Source organism: Erpetoichthys calabaricus, chromosome 8, assembly GCF_900747795.2.
Source record: "Erpetoichthys calabaricus chromosome 8, fErpCal1.3, whole genome shotgun sequence".
Classification (NCBI taxonomy): Eukaryota; Metazoa; Chordata; class Cladistia; order Polypteriformes; family Polypteridae; genus Erpetoichthys; species Erpetoichthys calabaricus.
In genome coordinates, this window is record NC_041401.2 from 3,642,027 (window position 1) to 3,664,165 (window position 22,139).

General features: G+C 43.5%; 1 protein-coding gene across 2 annotated transcripts in view; it reads left to right on the plus strand.

Moving 5' to 3' along the window:
* Positions 1-22,139, plus strand: part of LOC114655306 (uncharacterized) — a 53,786-nt gene that overhangs the window by 21,407 nt on the left and 10,240 nt on the right. The window contains exons 2-5 of one of the 2 annotated variants that reach the window (XM_051930706.1): positions 4,815-4,995; positions 5,497-5,543; positions 18,434-18,742; positions 18,891-18,959. In XM_051930706.1, the coding sequence (XP_051786666.1) occupies positions 4,985-4,995; positions 5,497-5,543; positions 18,434-18,742; positions 18,891-18,959 (436 nt within the window). In that variant the 5' untranslated portion in view covers positions 4,815-4,984. The remainder of the gene's footprint in view (positions 1-4,814; positions 4,996-5,496; positions 5,544-18,433; positions 18,743-18,890; positions 18,960-22,139) is intronic. The other variant, XM_028806198.2, reaches the window with a different exon arrangement.

The following is a 22,139-nucleotide window of genomic DNA, read 5'->3' on the forward strand; positions in this document are numbered from 1 at the left end:
AACACCCCGTCATTAAATTGCACAAAAAAAAAAAAAGAGTTGAACATCATCATCATCCTCCACTATAAGTCCGAAACTAAGCCTGACACCTGTGATAATGTTCTTATTTTATAAATTTGTTCAGTCAAACTGACTTTTATAAGTTTCTGTTAGTGGATTCCATGCAGCTCACTCCTTTCTGCTTCACTGTGTGGCTGGCGAGAAACCTTAACTTTTTATCTTGCATCTGTATTGCTTGATTATTTACAGTTAGGTCCATAAATATTTGGACAGACAACTTTTTTCTCATTTTGGTTCTGTACATTACCACAATGAATTTTAAATGAAACAACTCCGATGCAGTTGAAGTGCAGACTTTCAGCTTTAATTCAGTGGGGTGAACAAAACGATTGCATAAAAATGTGAGGCAACTAAAGCATTTTGTGAACACAATCCCTTCATTTCAGGGGCTCAAAAGTAATTGGACAAATGAAATAACTGGAAATCAAATGTTCATTTCTAATACTTGGCTGAAAACCCTTTACTGGCAATGACAGCCTGAAGTCTTGAACTCCTGGACATCATCAGATGTTGGGTTTCCTCCTTTTTAATGCTCTGCCAGGCCTTTACTTTCAGTTGCTGTTTGTTTGTGGGCCTTTCTGTCTGAAGTTTAGTCTTCAACAAGTGAAATGCCTGCTCAGTTGGGTTAAGATCAGGTGACTGACTTGGCCATTCAAGAATTTTCCACTTCTTTGCTTTAATAAACTCCTGGGTTGCTTTGGCTGTATGTTTTGGGTTATTGTCCATCTGTATCATGAATCAATTTGACTGCTGTATTTGGCTGTATTTGAGCAGACAGTATGTCTCTGAACACCTCAGAATTCATTCGGCTGCTTACGTCCTGTGTCACATCATCAATAAACACTAGTGTCCCAGTGCCACTGGCAGCCATCACACTGCCTCCCTCCACCGTGTTTTACAGATGATGTGCTATGCTTTAGATAATGAGCTGTTCCACGCCTTCTCCATACTTTTTTCTTGCCATCATTCTGGTAGAGGTTGATCTTGGTTTCATCTGTCCAAAGAATGTTTTTCCAGAACTGTGCTGGCTTTTTTAGATGTTCTTTAGCAAAGTCCAATCTAGCCTTTCTATTCTTGAGGCATATGAGTGGCTTGCACCTTGCAGTGCACCCTCTGGATTTACTTTCATGCAGTCTTCTCTTTATGGTAGACTTGGATATCGATACGCCCGCCTACCCCCTGGAGAGCGTTGTTCACTTGGTTGGCTGTTGTGAAGGGGTTTCTCTTCACCATGGAAATGATTCTGCGATCATCCACCACTGTTGTCTTCCGTGGACGTCCAGGTCTTTTTGCGTTGCTGAGTTCACCAGTGCTTGCTTTCTTTCTCAGGATGTACCAAACTGTAGATTTTGCCACTCGTAATATTGTAGCAATTTCTCGGATTGTTTTTTTCTGTTTTCGCAGCTTAAGGATGGCTTCTTTCACTTGCATGGAGAGCTCCTTTGACCGCATGTTGTCTGTTCACAGCAAAATCTTCCACATGCAAGCACCACACCTCAAATCAACTCCAGGCCTTTTATCTGCTTAACTGATAATGACATAATGACGGACTTGACCACACCTGCCCATGAAATAGCCTTTGGGTCAATTGTCCAATTACTTTTGAGCCCCTGAAATGAAGGGATTGTGTTCAAAAAATGCTTTAGTTGCCTCACATTTTTATGCAATCGTTTTGTTCACCCCACTGAATTAAAGCTGAAAGTCTGCACTTCAACTGCATCGGAGTTGTTTCATTTACAATTCATTTTGGTAATATACAGAACCAAAATGAGAAAAAAAGTGGTCACTGTCTAAATATTTATGGATCTAACTGTAGGCAAGACTGTAGTTTTTGCTTCCTTGTTTCCATATTTACAGTCAAAGTAAAAAGTATGTGAGCCCTTTGGAATTATTTGGTTTACTTCATGAATCTAAGTCACAGGTACTGATATACACAATGAGCTTAAGCCAATGACACACACAAAATTCTACTCTTTCATGTCTTTATTTTACAAACACATTCAATGTTCACAGTGGTAGTGGAAAAAGTAAGTGAACCTTGGGATTTAATAACTGGTTGACCCTCCCTTAGCAGCAATGACCTCAACTAGGCACTTCCTGTAACTGCAGATCAGACCTGCACATTGTACGGAGGGAATTTGAGCCCATTCTTCCCTGCAGAACTGCCTTAACTCTTCCATAGTCTTTGGTTGTATGGGTCTCTTCAAGTCATTCCACAGCATCTCAGCAGGATTGAGATCTGGTCTCTGACTGGACCACTCCAAAAGGCCGAGTTTGTTCTTCTGAAGCCATTGTGCTGTGGATTTGCTGCGATGTTTGGGCTCATTGGCCTGTTGCATCACCCAGCCTCTTCTGAGCTTAGGTTTGACGGACAGACACCCTCACGTTATCCTGGAGAATTTTTTGATAACTTGTGAATTCATTTTCCCCTCAATCATGGCAAGCTGTTCAGGCTCTGATGCAGCAAAGCAGGCCCAGAACATGATACAGTATTCCCTCCTCCATACTTGACTGTAGGGGTGATGTTTTGATGTTGATATGCAGTGCCCTTTTTACGCCAAATGAAGTTTTGCTTGTTCCTTCCAAATAGTTCAATTTTGGTTTCATCACTCCACAAAACATTTCCCCAGTACCGTTGTGGAGTGTCCAAGTGGTCGTTCAGCAATGTTCTTTTTTTGATAGCAGTGGCTTCCTTCTTGGTGTCCTGCCATGGACTCCTTTCTTGTTCAATGTTTGGTGTATAGTTGACTCATGAACAGAGATGTTAGCCAGTTCTGATGACTTCTTCAAGTCCTTTGCTGTCACTTTAGGGTTCTTCTTTACCTCATTGCTGACTTTGTGTTGTGCTTTTGGGGTCATCTTGGCAGGGCGCCCACTTCTAGCAGAGTAGCCACAATACCAAATGGTCTCCACTTACAGACAACTTGCCTAACAGTAGACTGATGAATATCTCAAATCTTTGAGATGACTTTGTAACCCGTTCCAGCCTTATGTAGATTAACAATTCTTGATCATAGCTCTTCACACAGCTCTTTTGTGCGAGGTGTGATTCCCATCTGGATATGCTTCTTGTCAAAAACTCAAAACTGTATAGTGTTTTTGATCAATCAAACTAATTCTTGGCCGCACCTCTGAACTCGTTTCATTAAATGGACTCCAGGTGTGCAAAATTCTGACTGCAGTGAGCTTTTTAAAAAGTCATTAGCTTAGGGTTCACTTACTTTTTCCAACCTTCAGTTTCAATTTGAATGATTTATTCAATATGGTCAAAAATTCTCTGAAAATCTGTGTGTCTTTAGTTATAGGAGACTATGTTTGTTCATTATTGTGACTGACATGAAGATACGGCCATGTTTTATGTGAGAATTAGACATAAATATAGAGAATTCCTAGGGGTTCACATACTTTTTACTTTGACTGTAAGTTGCTATATCTTTTAATACTGGAAAGTACAAAGCTGGAGGACTACATTGATGACATTGTCATCACAGATAATGTTGTGGCAGTGTCCTTCACTAAACAAGTTTAATAACAGAGAGGCAGCATATGCTAGAGTTGCACAAAGAGACCAAAATGCAATTGGAAATGATGGCAAACCCAGTTTTGGGTACAGTATTACCTCAAACTCCTTTTAAATACACTGTATCTGCATAAGCTATCTAATCAGGATTGATACTATTTCGTGCTGGTTCTGCATGAGGCAAGCTGTTAGATTTAAATGTGTAATACTAGGGGCCTCAGCCCCCTGCTCGCTTTGCTCACCAACCCCTGTGTGGGCCCTATGTGCTAGTCATTTCTCAGATCTGCCACTTACGATGAATCGTGCTGTGCTTTTGGATAAACACAAATATCAACTCTGTCTTTGTTTCCATCTTTCAAAATTTATCGCTGACAATTCATCACATGTATATTATATATACGAGTGTGATCTTTCTGATTCATATAGAAATCCAAGAAAACTTCTTTGTCCGTGTTTTGTATCCATTATTGGCTGTAGAATTTGTAATACGTCCGATCGTTTAACTCTTTTGATTCTATGTTGCATCTCTTCTCCGTGATCATAAATATAAACCTGACCGTATTGTGGTTTCTTTGAAATTAAACTTGCAGTAGCTTTAATTGTTGCGGGATCACAGATTTTCATAGCATATGGTCCTGAATCATGTAAATCTATGTTTTGAGCATTGATTGATGCGAACGTGAACAGATTATTGTAGATCTGGATATTTTTGCCTGTAGTGTTTGTGGATTTCACTTTCACCGAATAACAAATCTTTTAATTCTCGTGAATACGCCTCTTCATTGGGAAGAAACGCTACTTTTCCCCGATGGCAACACGAATTAGATAATCCTACAAGTCTCCGATTTAAACTTTAAATCTGAACAATATCTTCATCGGTCATATCACCTATGTCCATATTTTCGATCTCTTTCGCTGTTCCATTATTTCACCAAATAATAATTTCTGTGTTAGCGCTAATGCGATCTTTACTATCAGTTTTTTGAGACTTTCAGTTTTTAGTACTTTCATAAACTAACCTGCTCTGCATGTGTATAGCAGCAACGTTTTTGAACTTCTTTACGACGTTCTACTTTGTCTTCTACTCTTTGTCTTTTATTTCCGCCCCTGCTTGGACCTGTTATGTTTTTAATTCCACTTGGTCCAAGCTGATTATAACTTTCCTTATTTTCTGAATTTGCACTTAGATGATTATTGTTCTCTTTTTGAATTCTTTTCTCTCCAATGCTTTTAGGCCTCTTTTTGACGCGCTGCCCTTTCTTCTTTGCTTAATCATTGACGTTTCATCTAGAACGTATAAAATTATTGTCCAGAAAAGAACTACATCGAAGGAAACGAATAGATTGAAAATGTAAAAATTTGTAAGAGCTGAGAGCACAGGAACTGTATGACAAAAGCATTCACATGAATGAAAGGTGAGTGGACCGTGGAAGTGGTTCTCGTCTCACGGGACTTGAAAAATTTTTTTTTTTATATAATAGAGAGACTTGAATAAAGCCACAATTGAATTTTATTATATTGTAGGTGTATTCATTTTGAATAAATGTACATCTATCACACTGGGTAGAGATTACAAAACCTTGCATGTCTTTTTAATCAGAGCATGGTCGCATAGTTCAAGGATGAAAATGATCTAAATGAAATGTGTATTTAAATTTATTGCAGAGCACAATTGTATTGTATTGGGCTGGTTTGAGAGTTGAGTTACAGTATATACCTGTATCATGTAAGGTTTTAAAACAATTTACATTGAACTTCTAACATGAAACTAACACCATAAGTTAAATAATTTTAAGGGCTAGTGTGATTGGTAGCAATGTTAAAGGCATACACTTTTCCATCTTTATATTTTCTATTTTTATTCTGTTGGGGCTTTTTAATGTACTGACATGATGTTTAAATGTTTTCTTTTTCAGGAAGAGTTTTTTTATCATCTACTTTTTGATCAACTCTGCATTTTGTGGTAAGTTTAAATAGGATAAAAAAATTTTTTTTCATATCTTCTATATGATCAAAAGCTATGTCTATGTATATGCTGTCTATGTATATCCAGTCCCTCTGAGAAATCTGATTGTGTTTGGTCAGTTTCACTGTAAGTTACTCAGTCAATCGAGACCAGAGATGCCGGTCAAGGGAAGCTGACATACACAAGGATATCAGTATTTGATATTTAATATTACTTGTCTGTGACAGTTAACATAGCTAGTTACTTGTATTCCAAAGTATTGCAATGTTTGTGACTTATGTTGTACAACCCCAAATCGTAAAAAGTTGGGATGTTATGAAAAATGTAAAAAAAAAAATATATATTTGCTTTGACTTTTATTTCATTGCAGACTGCATAAACCCAGGATATTTCACACTTTGTCTGGTCAACTTCATTTCATTTGTTAATGTATGTCCATTCCTGCATTTCAGGCCTGCTACACATTCCAAAAAAAGGTTGGGATGGTAAAGCATTTACCACTTTGTAATGTTGCCATTCCTTTTCACAACACTTAAAAGATATTTTAGCATTGAGGATTCCAAACAGTGAAGCGTTTCAGGTGTTATTTTGCCCCATTTTACCTGCAAACACATCTTGAGTTTTGCAACAGTATGGGGTCGTTGTCACATTTTTCATTTCGTGAGGACAGGTGAGGACTGCAGGAAGGCCAGTCCAGTACCCGGACCCTCTTCTTCCTCAGCCATGCTTTAGTAAAGTGTGCAGAAGTGCCTTTGCATTGTCTTTGTTGAAAAATGCATGGACATCCCTGGAAAAGATGTTTCCTTGAAGGCAACATACATTCCTCTAAACTCTCAAATGTACTTTTCTGCATTAATGCTGCAATCACAGAAGTATAAATGACCTTTAAGAGCACTGACACCATGACAGACCCTGGCTTTTGGACTTGTTGCTGAGAGCGGTCTGGGTGGTTCTTTTCGTCTTTGGTCCGGAGCACATGGCGTTCATTTTTTTCTGGAATTTTCATTCATCTGACCACAATGCACGTTTGTTTCCACTGTGTGATGGTCCATCCCAGATGTCTCCAAGCCCAGAGAAGTCGACGTTGCTTGTGGACACGGTTAGCATAAGGCTTCTTTTTTGCACAGTAAAATTGGAAGTTGTTATTTGAGTGTAACACCTTATTGTAGTGCTTGACAAAGGTTTGCCGAAGTCATCCCTTGTAATCCCATGTGGAGATATCGGCCATTGGTGAGTGATGAGATCACGTGTATTCAGCTTCGGCTTGCTCCCTGGCCCTTTACACACTGAAATTCCTCCAGATTCCTTGAACCATTTAATGATATTTAAATTGAGAAACTTGCAAATCCCTTCCATTCTTTCTTTGTCAACATACAGTGGTGTGAAAAACTATTTGCCCCCTTCCTGATTTTTTATTCTTTTGCATGTTTGTCACACAAAATGTTTCTGATCATCAAACACATTTAACCATTAGTCAAATATAACACAAGTAAACACAAAGTGCAGTTTGTAAATGGTGGTTTTTATTATTTAGGGAGAAAAAAAAATCCAAACCTACATGGCCCTGTGTGAAAAAGTAATTGCCCCCTGAACCTAATAACTGGTTGGGCCACCCTTAGCAGCAATAACTGCAATCAAGCGTTTGCGATAACTTGCAATGAGTCTTTTACAGCGCTCTGGAGGAATTTTGGCCCACTCATCTTTGCAAAATTGTTGTAATTCAGCTTTATTTGAGGGTTTTCTAGCATGAACTGCCTTTTTAAGGTCATGCCATAGCATCTCAATTGGATTCAGGTCAGGACTTTGACTAGGCCACTCCAAAGTCTTCATTTTGTTTTTCTTCAGCCATTCAGAGGTGGATTTGCTGGTGTGTTTTGGGTCATTGTCCTGTTGCAGCACCCAAGATCGCTTCAGCTTGAGTTGACGAACAGATGGCCGGACATTCTCCTTCAGGATTTTTTGGTAGACAGTAGAATTCATGGTTCCATCTATCACAGCAAGCCTTCCAGGTCCTGAAGCAGCAAAACAACCCCAGACTATCACACTACCACCACCATATTTTACTGTTGGTATGATGTTCTTTTTCTGAAATGCTGTGTTCCTTTTACGCCAGATGTAACGGGACATTTGCCTTCCAAAAAGTTCAACTTTTGACTCATCAGTCCACAAGGTATTTTCCCAAAAGTCTTGGCAATCATTGAGATGTTTCTTAGCAAAATTGAGACGAGCCCTAATGTTCTTTTTGCTTAACAGTGGTTTGCGTCTTGGAAATCTGCCATGCAGGCCGTTTTTGCCCAGTCTCTTTCTTATGGTGGAGTCGTGAACACTGACCTTAATTGAGGCAAGTGAGGCCTGCAGTTCTTTAGACGTTGTCCTGGGGTCTTTTGTGACCTCTCGGATGAGTCGTCTCTGCGCTCTTGGGGTAATTTTGGTCGGCCGGCCACTCCTGGGAAGGTTCACCACTGTTCCATGTTTTTGCCATTTGTGGATAATGGCTCTCACTGTGGTTCGCTGGAGTCCCAAAGCTTTAGAAATGGCTTTATAACCTTTACCAGACTGATAGATCTCAATTACTTCTGTTCTCATTTGTTCCTAAATTTCTTTGGATCTTGGCATGATGTCTAGCTTTTGAGGTGCTTTTGGTCTACTTCTCTGTGTCAGGCAGCTCCTATTTAAGTGATTTCTTGATTGAAACAGGTGTGGCAGTAATCAGGCCTGGGGGTGGCTACGGAAATTGAACTCAGGTGTGATACACCACAGTTAGGTTATTTTTTAACAAGGGGGCAATTACTTTTTCACACAGGGCCATGTAGGTTTGGATTTTTTTTCTCCCTAAATAATAAAAACCATCATTTAAAAACTGCATTTTGTGTTTACTTGTGTTATATTTGACTAATGGTTAAATGTGTTTGATGATCAGAAACATTTTGTGTGACAAACATGCAAAAGAATAAGAAATCAGGAAGGGGGCAAATAGTTTTTCACACCACTGTATGTGTGTGCAGATAGTGCAGACCTATAAATACCTGGGAGTGCAGCTGGATGATAAATTAGACTGGACTGCCAATACTGATGCTCTGTGTAAGAAAGGACAGAGCCGGTTATACTTCCTTAGAAGGCTGGCATCCTTCAACATCTGCAATAAGATGCTGCAGATGTTCTATCAGACGGTTGTGGTGAGCGCCCTCTTCTACGCGGTGGTGTGCTGGGGACACAGCATTAAGAAGAAAGACGCCTCACGCCTGGACAAACTGGTGAAGAAGGCAGGCTCTATTGTTGGCATGGAGCTGGACAGTTTGACATCTGTGGCAGAGCGACGGGCGCTGAGAAGACTCCTGTCAATCATGGAGAATCCACTGCATCCACTAAACAGGATCATCTCCAGACAGAAGAGCAGCTTCAGCGACAGACTGCTGTCACCGTCCTGCTCCACTGACAGACTGAGGAGATCGTTCCTCGCCCAAACTATGCGACTTTTCAATTCCACCTGGGGGGCGGGGGGGTAAACGTTAACATTATACAAAGTTATTGTCTGCTTTTTCCTACATTTTTATTACTCTTTAATTTAATATTGTTTTTTGTATCAGTAAGGTGCTGCTGGAGAATGGGAATTTCCCCTTGGGATTAATAAAGTATCTATCTTTATCTCTATCTCTTGAATTGTTTAAAACACAATGTTCCTCAAACTGGGGATCCTCTGCCCATATTTGCGCCTCAAACCCTTTCATGGATACCAATTGAGGATTACAATCGCCTGTTTGAAATCACATCATTGTTGAATTTTTTCACTTCATTACTGACCCTAATTTGCCCCCGTCTTTTTTTGGAATGTGTTGCAGGCCTGAAATGCAGGAATGGATGTACTGTATAATAACAAATGAAGTGAAGTTGAGCAGATAAAACATGGCATATCTTGGACTCATACTGTCTGCCGTGAAATAAAAACAAAAAAAGGATTTTTAAATATACTTTGACTTTTCTTTGCATTTTCCTTACACTCCCAACATTTTCTGATTTGGGGTTGGCTATCTTTATATACACTTTGTCTGACATACTCATGGACATAACTGTATACATATTTGGACATTGATTAAATTACTGTTTATTTTAGCATTTTTCCAAAACATATTCAAATTCATTATATAACTTAAGCTTCAACAAGTCTAAATTTGAGGTTATGGGCATCCAAATTGGGTGAATGGTCTAAGAGTTCCAACACTTTTTTATACTGTATGTCGTCACCTCCTTATCAAGTGACCAAGTGTAATTGGATAGTTGACTGTCAAGCTGCTCCATTGCCAGGTTTGTGCAGTTCCCTCATCAGTTCATTATTTAGGCAGGCCAAAGGTCTGTGTGGAAATTACATTTGGAAGCTGTTGCCATGAACTCTGAAGATGAGGTCCAAAGGCCTGCCAGTGAAAGTCAAGCAGGCCATCATTAGGCCAAGTAAACCAAACCAAGCTATCGGAGAGAAAGTAAAAACATACGAGTGACCAAACCAACAATTTGGTAGATCCGTAATTCTTTTAGGGCTAATTTTTTTTTGTTTCTTTACTTCCAGGGCTTTTTTTTTCTTCCAAAAACTCACTTAAAAAAAAACAAAAAAAAAAAAAACACAAAGCAATAGTTTAACACATCAAATCAAAAAAAAATATTTATTTTTGACAAATGTTACTGTCTTGCATGTTGTATGAGCCTGCATACTCTATGATTTCCCATACATATCACATACATGTTACACAGCAAAGTCCTGTAAAGTCTGATGCCACTCAAAGCAGCCAATTGCATACATTGCCATTTTGTACTGCTTACAATACGTGTTGCACTGGTGCCTCCTTTTCAATTATCTGTTGCTGCACACAACACAGTCAGGTTTGTATTTTTTTTTTTTTTTTGGTCAGCCTGTCTGCCACTGCTCTTTGTGATGGCCTTCCTCGCTTTGCCAAAGGCACTGCAGCACACTCTGCCAGCAAGCTGTCAACCACCTTCTTGCGGAAATCTGCTGCAGTCATAGTGCTGTCACCGTTTGCCTGCTTGAACAATCTCACACATGTGATGGTACTCACTGTGGTACCACTTGGTGGACTTATGGCCGTAAGTATATGACCCCAGCATCTGATCCAGTCGATCAACTCCAGCCATTTTACAATTATACTTTTCCAGTGCAACTGGCTTGTCCAGCTTCCTACCTTCTGGATTTCCCTTTTGACAATTAACTTTCTCACTTATACAGTGGGTACGGAAAGTATTCAGACCCCCTTCAATTTTTCACTCTTTGTCATATTGCAGCCATTTGCTAAAATCATTTAAATTAATTTTTTCCCTCATTAATGTACACACAGCATCCCATATTGACAGACAAAAAAAAGAATTTTTGAAATTGTTGCAGATTTATTAAAAAAGAAAAACTGAAATATCACATGGTCCTAAGTATTCAGACCCTTTGCTGTGACACTCATATATTTAACTCCGGTGCTTTCCATTTCTTCTGATCATCCTTGAGATCACCTTCATTTGAGTCCAGCTGTGTTTGATTATACTGATTGGACTTGATTAGGAAAGCCACACACCTGTCTATATAAGACCCTACAGCTCACAATGCATGTCAGAGCAAATGAGAATCATGAGGTTAAAGGAACTGCTCAGAGACAGAATTGTGGCAAGGCACAGATCTGGCCAAGGTTACAAAAACATTTCTGCTGCACTTAAGGTTCTCAAGAGCACAGTGGCCTCCATAATCCTTAAATGGAAGACGTTTGGGACGACCAGAACCCTTCCTAGAGCTGGCCGTCCGGCCAAGCTGAGCTACTGGGGGAGAAGAGCCTTGGTGAGAGAGGTAAAGAAGAACCCAAAGATCACTTTGGCTGAGCTCCAGAGATGCAGTCAGGAGATGGGAGAAAGTTGTAGAAAGTCAACCATCACTGCAGCCCTCCACCAGTCAGGGCTTTATGGCAGAGTGGCCTGTCGGAAGCCTCTCCTCAGTGCAAGACACATGACAGCCCGCATGGAGTTTGCTAAAAGACACCTGAAGGACTCTGAGATGGTGAGAAATAAGATTCTCTGGTCTGATGAGACCAAGATAGAACTTTTTGGCTTTAATTCTTAGTGGTATGTGTGGAGACAGCCAGGCACTGCTCATCACTTGTCCAATACAGTCCCCACAGTGAAGCATGGCGGTGGCAGCATCATGCTGTGGGGGTGTTTTTCAGCTGCAGGGACAGGACGACTGGTTGCAATCGAGGGAAAGATGAATGCGGCCAAGTACAGGGATATCCTGGACAAAAACCTTCTCCAGAGTGCTAAGGACCTCAGACTGGGCCGAAGGTTTACCTTCCAACAAGACAATGACCCTAAGCGCACAGCTAAAATAATGAAGGAGTGGCTTCACAACAACTCTGTGACTGTTCTTGAATGGCCCAGCCAGAGCCCTGACTTAAACCCAATTGAGCATCTCTGGAGAGACCTAAAAATGGCTGTCCACCAACGTTTACCATCCAACCTGACAGAACTGGAGAGGATCTGCAAGGAGGAATGGCAGAGGATCCCCAAATCCAGGTGTGAAAAACTTGTTGCATCTTTCCCAAGAAGACTCATGGCTGTATTAGCTCAAAAGGGGGCTTCTACTAAATACTGAGCAAAGGGTCTGAATACTTAGGACCATGTGATATTTCAGTTTTTCTTTTTTAATAAATCTGCAACAATTTCAAAAATTCTTTTTTTTGTCTGTCAATATGGGGTGCTGTATGTACATTAATGAGGAAAAAATTAATTTAAATGATTTTAGCAAATGGCTGCAATATGACAAAGAGTGAAAAATTGAAGGGGGTCTGAATACTTTCCGTACCCACTGTATTGTTATAAGTGTGTACTGTAGAGAGACGAGTCACCCGTTTGACATCGTGCCATGCCAATGCCACCAAGTTTTCTGCCCACATGAAAACCGTATTGTCACCTCTTTTCCTCTTCAGCCTGTCTGGCTTCAACTGTGAAGGCCTGTGTCTCCTGTTCATCCTCACTGTGCCACAAGCTCCAATTCCCCTGCTCTGTAGCACCATGAACAAATTCGGGTGATGTATAAAAATTGTCCAAATGTACACAACATGACCCAAATGTTCATAGCCCTGAAGCAGCTCCAGCACAACCTGACTTGTCGAGGGACAGTTCTCACTTTGAAAGAAATACTTTCCTGTATATGTAATTACTTTCAGGCAGAAACCAGTGTTTGCTGCTGCCAGTACAAAATCCTTTTATGCCATACTTTGTGGGCTTGTCTGGCATATATTGGCAGAAAAAAAGGCGTCCCTTTTATTTTATCATAGATTCATGCAGAGACAAATCACAGCCAGGCTGATAAAATTGTTTCTATGTTGGTTCCACAATGTCAGGCAGGGGCTGAACTTTATACATGGGGCTATAGCCTGGCTCACCCCTTGGGATTTGCTTCTGGTTATACAATACAATACAATTTATTTTTGTATAGCCCAAAATCACACAAGAAATGCCGCAATGGGCTTTAACAGGCCCTGCGTCTTGACAGCCCCCCAGCGTTGTTATCACATAACTGAATAAAACTTTGCAGCAGCACGTACCTATCATCACACGGCATAGCCTGTCCAAAGCCACCAGGGGACAAAGCACATTTGGACCAATTCTCCCTGAAGTTATATCGCCAGTCCAGCCCCATCTCCATCTGTAATGCCACAGAGCCCTTCATCTCATCTTTTTTTTGTGGGTTTCCACTTTGAAAAACGAGAATGCGGTGTAAGCGCAGCACGCGATTCAAAAAATTGCCCTGTATACCTGTTTGTCTCGTCTGACAGAAGCTGAAAAGCAGCCTCAGGAGAGATCAGCCTGAAGTAATCCAGCTGCTGGTAATCTGTCGTGTCCAACAGCAAGTCTTGTGAAGTCCGTTAGCCAGTTTGGCTCCCATGGATCAATGTCTGGGTATTTCTCCCACACAAACCTTGCTGTAGGTACATCAGCTGCGCAAATGCGCTCAACTGGCAGCTGATCAGCTGAGGCGGCATCGGCTGGTGTCCGATGAGCTGATGCCATTTCCTCACTCTCTTGCGATAATGCGCAAAACATCATTTGCTGAGTACTTTGTTTTCTGCTCTCGCTTCACTCCCTCGTGAGATTTCGATGCCACCAAGTCAATAAGTCTAACATTCCTCCAAGCATAGAGGGAATGCCTGTGACGTAACAGTGAGTTTTGTCGCCATTAACAGCTGATTGTTGTCCTCTACCCCTGGCAGGGGCGGCCTTAGTCATGTGCAAACTGTGCACCTGCACAGGACCACCAAATCCCAGTAGCCGCCACGCCAATATATACTGAATATTAAACAGAAAGAGAAAATAACGACACAGCTGATGGCAATGTGGCCAAAAAAACATTGTGTTTCTTGTTAATTAGTACGCTGTATTTACTAATGTCGCTAGAGTCGGACCCCTCCTTTAATCGTCACCTTATCGTGGTGGAGGGGTTTGCGTGTCCCAATGATCCTAGGAGCTCTGTTGTCCGGGGCTTTATGCCCCTGGTAGGGCCACCCAAGGCAAACTGGTCCTAGGTGAGGGATGAGACAAAGAGCGGTTAAACAAACCTCCTATGAAGAAAAACAATTTTGGACGGCGTTTTCCCTTGCCCGGACGCGGGTCACCGGGGCCCCACTCTGGAGCCAGGCCTGGAGGTGGGGCTCGATGGCGAGCGCCTGGTGGCCGGGCCTGCACCCATGGGGCTCGGCCGGGCACAGCCCGAAGAGGCAACGTGGGTCCCCCTTCCCATGGGCTCACCACCTATGGTGGAGGTCGGGTGCAGTGTGAGTTGGGTGGTGGCCGAAGGCGGGGACCTTGGCGGTCCGATCCTCGGCTACAGAAACTGGCTCTTGGGACGTGGAATGTCACCTCTCTGAAGGGGAAGGAGCATGAGCTAGTGCGCGAAGTTGAGAGGTTCCGGCTAGATATAGTCGGACTCACCTCGACGCACAGCTTGGACTCTGGAACCAATCTCCTTGAGAGGGGCTGGACTCTCTACCACTCTGGAGTTGCCCCCGGTGAGAGGCGCCGAGCAGGTGTGGGTATACTTATTGCCCCCCAACTTGGAGCCTGTACATTGGGGTTTACCCCGGTGGACGAGAGGGTAGCCTCCCTTCGCCTTCGGGTGGGGGGACGGGTCCTAACTGTTGTTTGTGCGTATGCACCGAACAGCAGTTCGGAGTACCCACCCTTTTTGGAGTCCCTGGAGGGGGTGCTAGAGGGCATACCTTCTGGGGACTCCCTCGTTCTGCTGGGAGACTTCAATGCTCACATGGGCAATGACAGTGAGACCTGGAAGGGCGTGATTGGGAGGAATGGCCCCCCTGATCTGAACCCGAGCGGTGTTTTGTTATTGGACTTCTGTGCTCGTCACGGATTGTCCATAACGAACACCATGTTCAAGCATAGGGGTGTTCATATGTGCACTTGGCACCAGGACACCCTAGGCCTCAGTTCGATGATCGACTTTGTGGTCGTGTCGTCGGACTTGCGGCCACATGTCTTGGACACTCGGGTGAAGAGAGGGGCGGAGCTATCAACTGATCACCACCTGGTGGTGAGTTGGCTTCGATGGTGGGGGAGGATGCCGGTCAGGCGTGGTAGGCCCAAACGTGTTGTGAGGGTCTGCTGGGAACGTCTGGCAGAGCCCCCTGTCAGAAGTAGCTTCAACTCCCACCTCCGGCAGAACTTCGACCACATCCCGAGGGAGGTGGGGGACATTGAGTCCGAATGGGCCATGTTCCGTGCCTCTATTGTTGAGGCAGCTGACCGGAGCTGTGGCCGTAAGGTGGTCGGTGCCTGTCGTGGCGGCAATCCCCGAACCCGCTGGTGGACACCGGCGGTGAAGGATGCCGTCAAGCTGAAGAAGGAGTCCTATGGGACCCTTTTGTCCTGTGGGACCCCGGAGGCAGCTGATAGGTACCGGCAGGCCAAGCGGAATGCGGCTTTGGTGGTTGCTGAGGCAAAAACTCGGGCGTGGGAGGAGTTTGGGGAGGCCATGGAGAAAGACTTTCGGACGGCTTCGAGGAGATTCTGGTCCACCATCCGGCGTCTCAGGAAGGGGAAGCAGTGCAGTGTCAACACTGTATATGGTGGGGATGGTGCGCTGCTGACCTCGACTCGGGACGTTGTGGGTCGGTGGGGGGAGTACTTCGAAGACCTCCTCAATCCCATTAACATGCCTTCCAATGAGGAAGCAGAGCCTGGGGACTCAGAGGTGGGCTCCCCCATCTCTGGGACTGAGGTCACCGAGGTGGTCAAAAAACTCCTTGGTGGCAGGGCCCCGGGGTGGATGAGATACGCCCGGAGTTCCTCAAGGCTCTGGATGTTGTAGGACTGTCTTGGCTGACACGCCTCTGCAACATCGCATGGACATCAGGGACAGTGCCTCTGGATTGGCAGACCGGGGGTGGTGGTCCCCCTCTTTAAGAAGGGGGATCGGAGGGTGTGTTCCAACTACAGAGGGATCACACTCCTCAGCCTCCCTGGAAAAGTCTATTCAGGGGTCCTGGAGAGGAGGGTCCGTCGGATAGTCGAGCCTCGGATTCAGGAGGAACAGTGTGGTTTTCGTCCTGGTCGCGGAACAGTGGACCAGCTCTATACCCTTAGCAGGGTCCTGGAGGGTGCATGGGAGTTTGCCCAACCAGTCTACATGTGTTTTGTGGACTTAGAAAAGGCATTCGACCGTGTCCCTCGGGGAATCCTGTGGGGGGTACTCCGAGAGTATGGGGTACCGGCTCCCCTGATAAGGGCTGTTCAGTCCCTGTACGATCGGTGCCAGAGCTTGGTCCGCATTGCCGGCAGTAAGTCGAACCCGTTTCCAGTGAGAGTTGGACTCCGCCAGGGCTGCCCTTTGTCACCGATTCTGTTCATAACTTTTATGGACAGAATTTCTAGGCGCAGCCAAGGTGTTGAGAGGGTCCGGTTTGGTGGGCTCAGGATTGGGTCACTGCTTTTTGCAGATGATGTTGTCCTGTTTGCTTCATCAGGCCGTGATCTTCAGCTCTCTCTGGATCGGTTTGCAGCTGAGTGTGAAGCGGCTGGGATGGGAATCAGCACCTCCAAATCCGAGACCATGGTCCTCGGCCGGAAAAGGGTGGAGTGCCCTCTCAGGGTTGGTAGCGAGATCCTGCCTCAAGTGGAGGAGTTCAAGTATCTCGGGATCTTGTTCACGAGTGAGGGAAGAATGGAGCGTGAGATCGACAGGCGGATCGGTGCGGCATCCACAGTAATGGGGGCTCTGCATCGGTCTGTCGTGGTGATAAAGGAGCTGAGCCGCAAGGCGAAGCTCTCAATTTACCAGTCGATCTATGTTCCTACCCTCACCTATGGTCATGAGCTATGGGTAGTGACCGAAAGAACGAGATCGCGAATACAAGCGGCTGAAATGAGTTTCCTCCGCAGGGTGTCTGGGCTTTCCCTTAAAGATAGGGTGAGAAGCTCAGTCATCCGGGAGGGGCTCAGAGTAGAGCCGCTGCTCCTCCGCATCGAGAGGAGTCAGATGAGGTGGCTCGGGCATCTGATCAGGATGCCTCCTGGACGCCTCCCTGGTGAGGTGTTCCGGGCACGTCCAACCGGGAGGAGGCCCTGGGGAAGACCCAGGACACGCTGGAGGGACTATGTCTCTCGACTGGCCTGGGAACGCTTTGGGATTCTCCCGGAAGAGCTAGAAGAAGTGGCCGGGGAGAGGGAAGTCTGGGCATCTCTGCTCAAGCTGCTGCCCCCGCGACCCGACCTCGGATAAGCGGGAGACAATGGATGGATGGATGGATGGATGGCTAGAGTCGGAGCAGTAAGCTATATGTAGTATTATAATGTTCTGCCGTAATGAGAATATTGTGGGCCGCCACTTGGCTTTCAAGTTACGGACATGCGCATATAGAAGCGAAGCTAGTGCAAGTGGGCGAGTCTTCTTACAAGTTAATGTTTCACCTAGTTTTAATAAAGTATTAGTGTTAGCGCAATAGTCATAGTGAGTATGACCAAATTTCGGCAAAAGTTAAACGCTTGTGTCATGAGTACGAGGTGGCTATGCAGTGTCCGCAACTGACGTGGCCATCCGGCGTGCATAAGATACCATATTGTTCATTGACGGGTGGAGGGGCCACCGATTTTCTTTCTCTGCCCAGGGCCGCCTAGAGCCGCTCCTGCCCCTGGATGTCAACTTTAGTCGACATGCACCCTCACCCCCTCTGGTCGACATCCGCCCTTAAAGAGTTAAAGAAGGAACATAATAGTGAGCTCAGTAACACCAAAGAGCCTGGATAACCATGGAAGCCAACTTAGCTGAATGATCACATAATTATTTTCTTGGTGAAGAAAACCTCCTTCATAATATCTAGCGAAGTGGAGAACAAGTCTACAATCAAGAGAAAACATTAAAGGGAATACAGAGGGTTCATCACAAGGTGCAAACCTCTGTTAGACCTTGAGAATAGGAAGGCCCGATTAGACTTTGTTTCAGAAATGGGTGGGATTTTCAGATGTTTTCTAGCAATTATTTTTTGGACAGATGAAACTAAGATCAACACATACCAGGATGATGGGAAGAGAAAGGTATGGAGAAGGGAACAAATGTTAAAACAAGTGACTATCGGATGAAGAAGCTTGGAGGTGCATACTGTCCCTTTCTTATGTGAATATTTGACGTACATAAAATGTCCACCATTTGGGTTGTAGAGCTTACTGCGCAGGCAAAATATAACCAGTTTCTCCACTCCTATTTCCCAATAGTGGAAAGTGTGTGCTTTTAGTTTAATAACATTCTTTCTCTGTATTTATAATGCATGTGTATTTAGTAGAGAAAAAAGAAACTGATGTTTGTAATGACATCTTTTGTTTTTCCTTCCTAACAGATGACTTTAAATTGAATTGTCCACCGAAAGTAGTGGCCATTGCTGGCAGTGACCTCACAATCAACTGCACAGGCAGTGGGGCCCATGGCAATTTTCTTTATGCTTGTTGGGCTCGCAAGGGCGTAGTTGTAGCAGAATATCCCAGAAAATCTAGGAATCCTGTAATCATCTTGGACGAGAGTCGCATTAAAGAAGATGACTTTTCCCTGCCATTTCACTTGGTGAAGGTGTCTGACAGTGGCAATTACACCTGTACTGTGACATTCGGAGAGATTTTTCGTGAGAAGAACGTTACCGTAATTGTAGCAGGTATGTGGGGTTTTTTTTTTTTTCCTCTTGCTGTTGTCCTTTCTGCTAAAAGAGCAGTTTTACAAACAAGTATGTTCTTTTTCTATAGACAGAAGGGTGATGGTGAATGTAACCTGTACCACCTTTTGTCTTTTATTTTCTTTTACAGTTCCGCATGAAGAGATAAAACAAGAACACTCAAAACCTACAGCATTTAACAATGTCACAGTTAGTACAGGTATGTGACTTTTGTCCTCCTGGCTGAAATTTCTGATGTATTGTCAGGCTGCATTCATGTGCATTCTGACTGATGGTAAAGAAGGGATTCTGAGTCCAACAATACCATAAGAAGGCTCTACAAACCCACAGTTACAATTCTTAGAAAACAGTTAACTGAATTCTCCGATTTGTGATGTAACGCTGACCGTTTTCCTTAGTCAATTGAATATAATAAAAACACACAATCTGGTGAGCCAGACGTCCCATTTTTGTTTTGGTCCAATTGCATTTGGAGTGACATGATACATGTTTAAGAAGTTTATTTTGCACTTCCATCCATGCATTATCCTACCTGCTATTATCCTAACTTCAGGGTCACGGGGGGGTCTGCTGAAGCCAACACAGGACGCAAGGCAGGAAACAAACCCTGGGCAGGGCGTTAGCCCACCGCAGGGCATTTTGCACTTTATTTTATCAAAAAAAAAAAAAAAAAAAGCAGTTTATTATTAATTGTGTGTGTGTTTTTTGGTCAACCAGGTAACAAATGAACAGTGACCTTGCATTTTTCTGAATAGTCCAATCAGAATTCCCACGTAAACACAAGTGAGAAGGTGAAAAACATCTCAACTTTGGAGCTCTGAATAGTCTTAAGAGCACATGAAAGCAGCAGCAGCAAGGTAGACCGAAAGCTGCCATATTTTCCACTGTGACTATCACTCATAGCTCATATCTTGTATGTCTTTAGGTTGAGGAGATTGAAAAGTGTGGTGCCATATGACTTTTTTTCCTAGTAATATAATTCCAAATACGGCCTTCTAAAAGAAAACCATATTTATGCATGCAGACATTAGAAGGAAAGTTATGGCTAAGGCCCATAGCAGGAGCTGTCTAATGCAGGGGTGGGCAGAATCAGTCCTGGAGGGCCACAGTGGCTGAAGGTTTTTGCTCCAACCCAATTGCTTAATAAGAAGCCCTTATTGCTCAAGTAACACTTCAGCTTCACTTTAGTTATCTCCCTCGTTAAGATTTTGAACCCTTATTGCTTATTTTAGTCTTAAACAGCTGTATTCTTGGTTTTTAATGGCTCCTAATTAGCAATACCATGCAAATGACAAAAGAGACCAGCATTTCTCCATTTAGCTTGTTTTCATTTACACCTGTGTGTATTTATCATGCACTATTCCTGTCCTTACTGGACTGTTTTGACTTGACACAACATGTTGATTTTCCAACCCATTGTGGCGGTCATATATTGGACCTGATCTGCACTTCTGGACTATCTGTTGCCAACATTTACAGCACTGATTTGGGACTCTCTGACCATAAAGCAGTATTTTTCACTGTCTCATTACCTCTCCCACCTCTTACCTGTAAACGACAAATTTCTTACAGAAACCTTAAAAATATCTGTCCCTCTATCCTTTCTGGATCCATTTCTGATCTTTTACTGTCTGCACCTATTCCATCAACACTAGATAGTTTTGTTCACCAGTATAACACAGCCCTTCACTCAGCATTAGATAAAACAGCTCCTTTAAAACATAAGGAGGTTTCCTTTAAACGTTCAGCTCCTTGGTATAACTCAGAATTGCGATCTATGAAAGCAGCTGGCCAACACCTTGAGAGAATGTCACGTAAGACTGGCCTCACCGTGCACATCCAGGCTTTCTCTGACCACCAAAGAGCTTACAGAGAAGCACTAACTTCTGCCAAGAACACCCATTATGGCAGAATAATAGAAAGTAGCCATGATAACCCAAGGGTTTTGTTCTCTGTAGTTAATAAACTACTCGAACCCGCATCTGGTCCAACTACCTCTTTTACTGAAGTCTGTGAGGAATTCCTCCACTTTTTCCGTAACAAAATTAAAGATCTAAATAATTCAACCAACATAAATACATCATCTGTTTATATCTCTCCCTGTTTTCCCACTCCATCCAGCTCCTTCTCTAAGTTCTCACCAGTCACATCTGCGTTTGTTAATGACCTGCTTTATAAGATGAGGCCGACTACTTGTGTACTGGACCCCATCCCCACCACACTACTTAAATCCTGCCTTCATGCCATAATCCCGACTGTTACAACAATAATAAACTAATCCCTTGACACTGGCTCTGTGCCGCTCACTTTTAAAATTGCTTCTGTAACCCCAACGTTAAAAAAGTCTGGCCTTGATGCTGACAATCTTAACAATTTCCGGCCTATTTCCCACTTACCTTTCCTGTCAAAAGTTCTTGAGCGTGTTGTAGCTTCCCAACTCACCAATTACCTAACCTCTAATAATTTGATGGAACCCTTTCAGTCTGGTTTCAGGGTGCGGCACAGCTGTGAAACTGCTCTGCTACGGGTAACCAATGATTTGCTTATGGCAGCAGACTCTGGACAAACCAGCATATTAATTCTGTTAGACCTCAGTGCAGCATTTGACACTGTCAGACATGACATCCTACTGTTCAGAATGGAGAACATGCTGGGTATCTCTGGCACTGCCCTCCAGTGGTTCAAGTCCTATCTGACTGATAGGCAAGAGTTTGTTAGTCTTGGCAACAGTAGATCCAGCTCCGCGCCAGTCACACAAGGAGTCCCTCAGGGCTCTGTCCTCGGTCCTCTGCTTTTCTGTATTTATATGCTTCCCCTTGGCCATATTATCCGTAGTTATGGATTGGGTTATCATTTTTATGCAGATGATACACAGCTCTACTTCAATGTTAAAAGTGGAACTTCATCAGAGCTTTCTCAGCTCACAACCTGCCTTAGTGAAATTAAAACCTGGATGGAGCAGAACTCTTTAAAATTAAATTGCAATAAAACTGAACTCCTGCAAATTGGGACTAAAATGCAACTTAATAAAATGAGCTCCTTCCCAGTCCATCTTGGCAGTGATCTCATCAGACCTGCCTCTACTGTAAAAAATCTTGGTGTCATTTTTGACTCCTCCCTCACTTATTCCGCCCACATAAATCACATTAAGAAACTTTCTTACTTTCACCTCCGTAACATATCCCGTGTTCGCTCCTTCCTCTCCTTCTCTAATGCTGAGAAACTTGTCCATGCTTTTATCACATCCCGCATCGATTATTGTAATTCCTTACTGGCAGGTGCCCCTTCTAATCTTATATCACAGCTCCAGCTTATTCAAAACTCAGCTGCAAGAGTCCTTACTCGAGCCAGCAGCAGCGAGCACATCACACCCATCCTG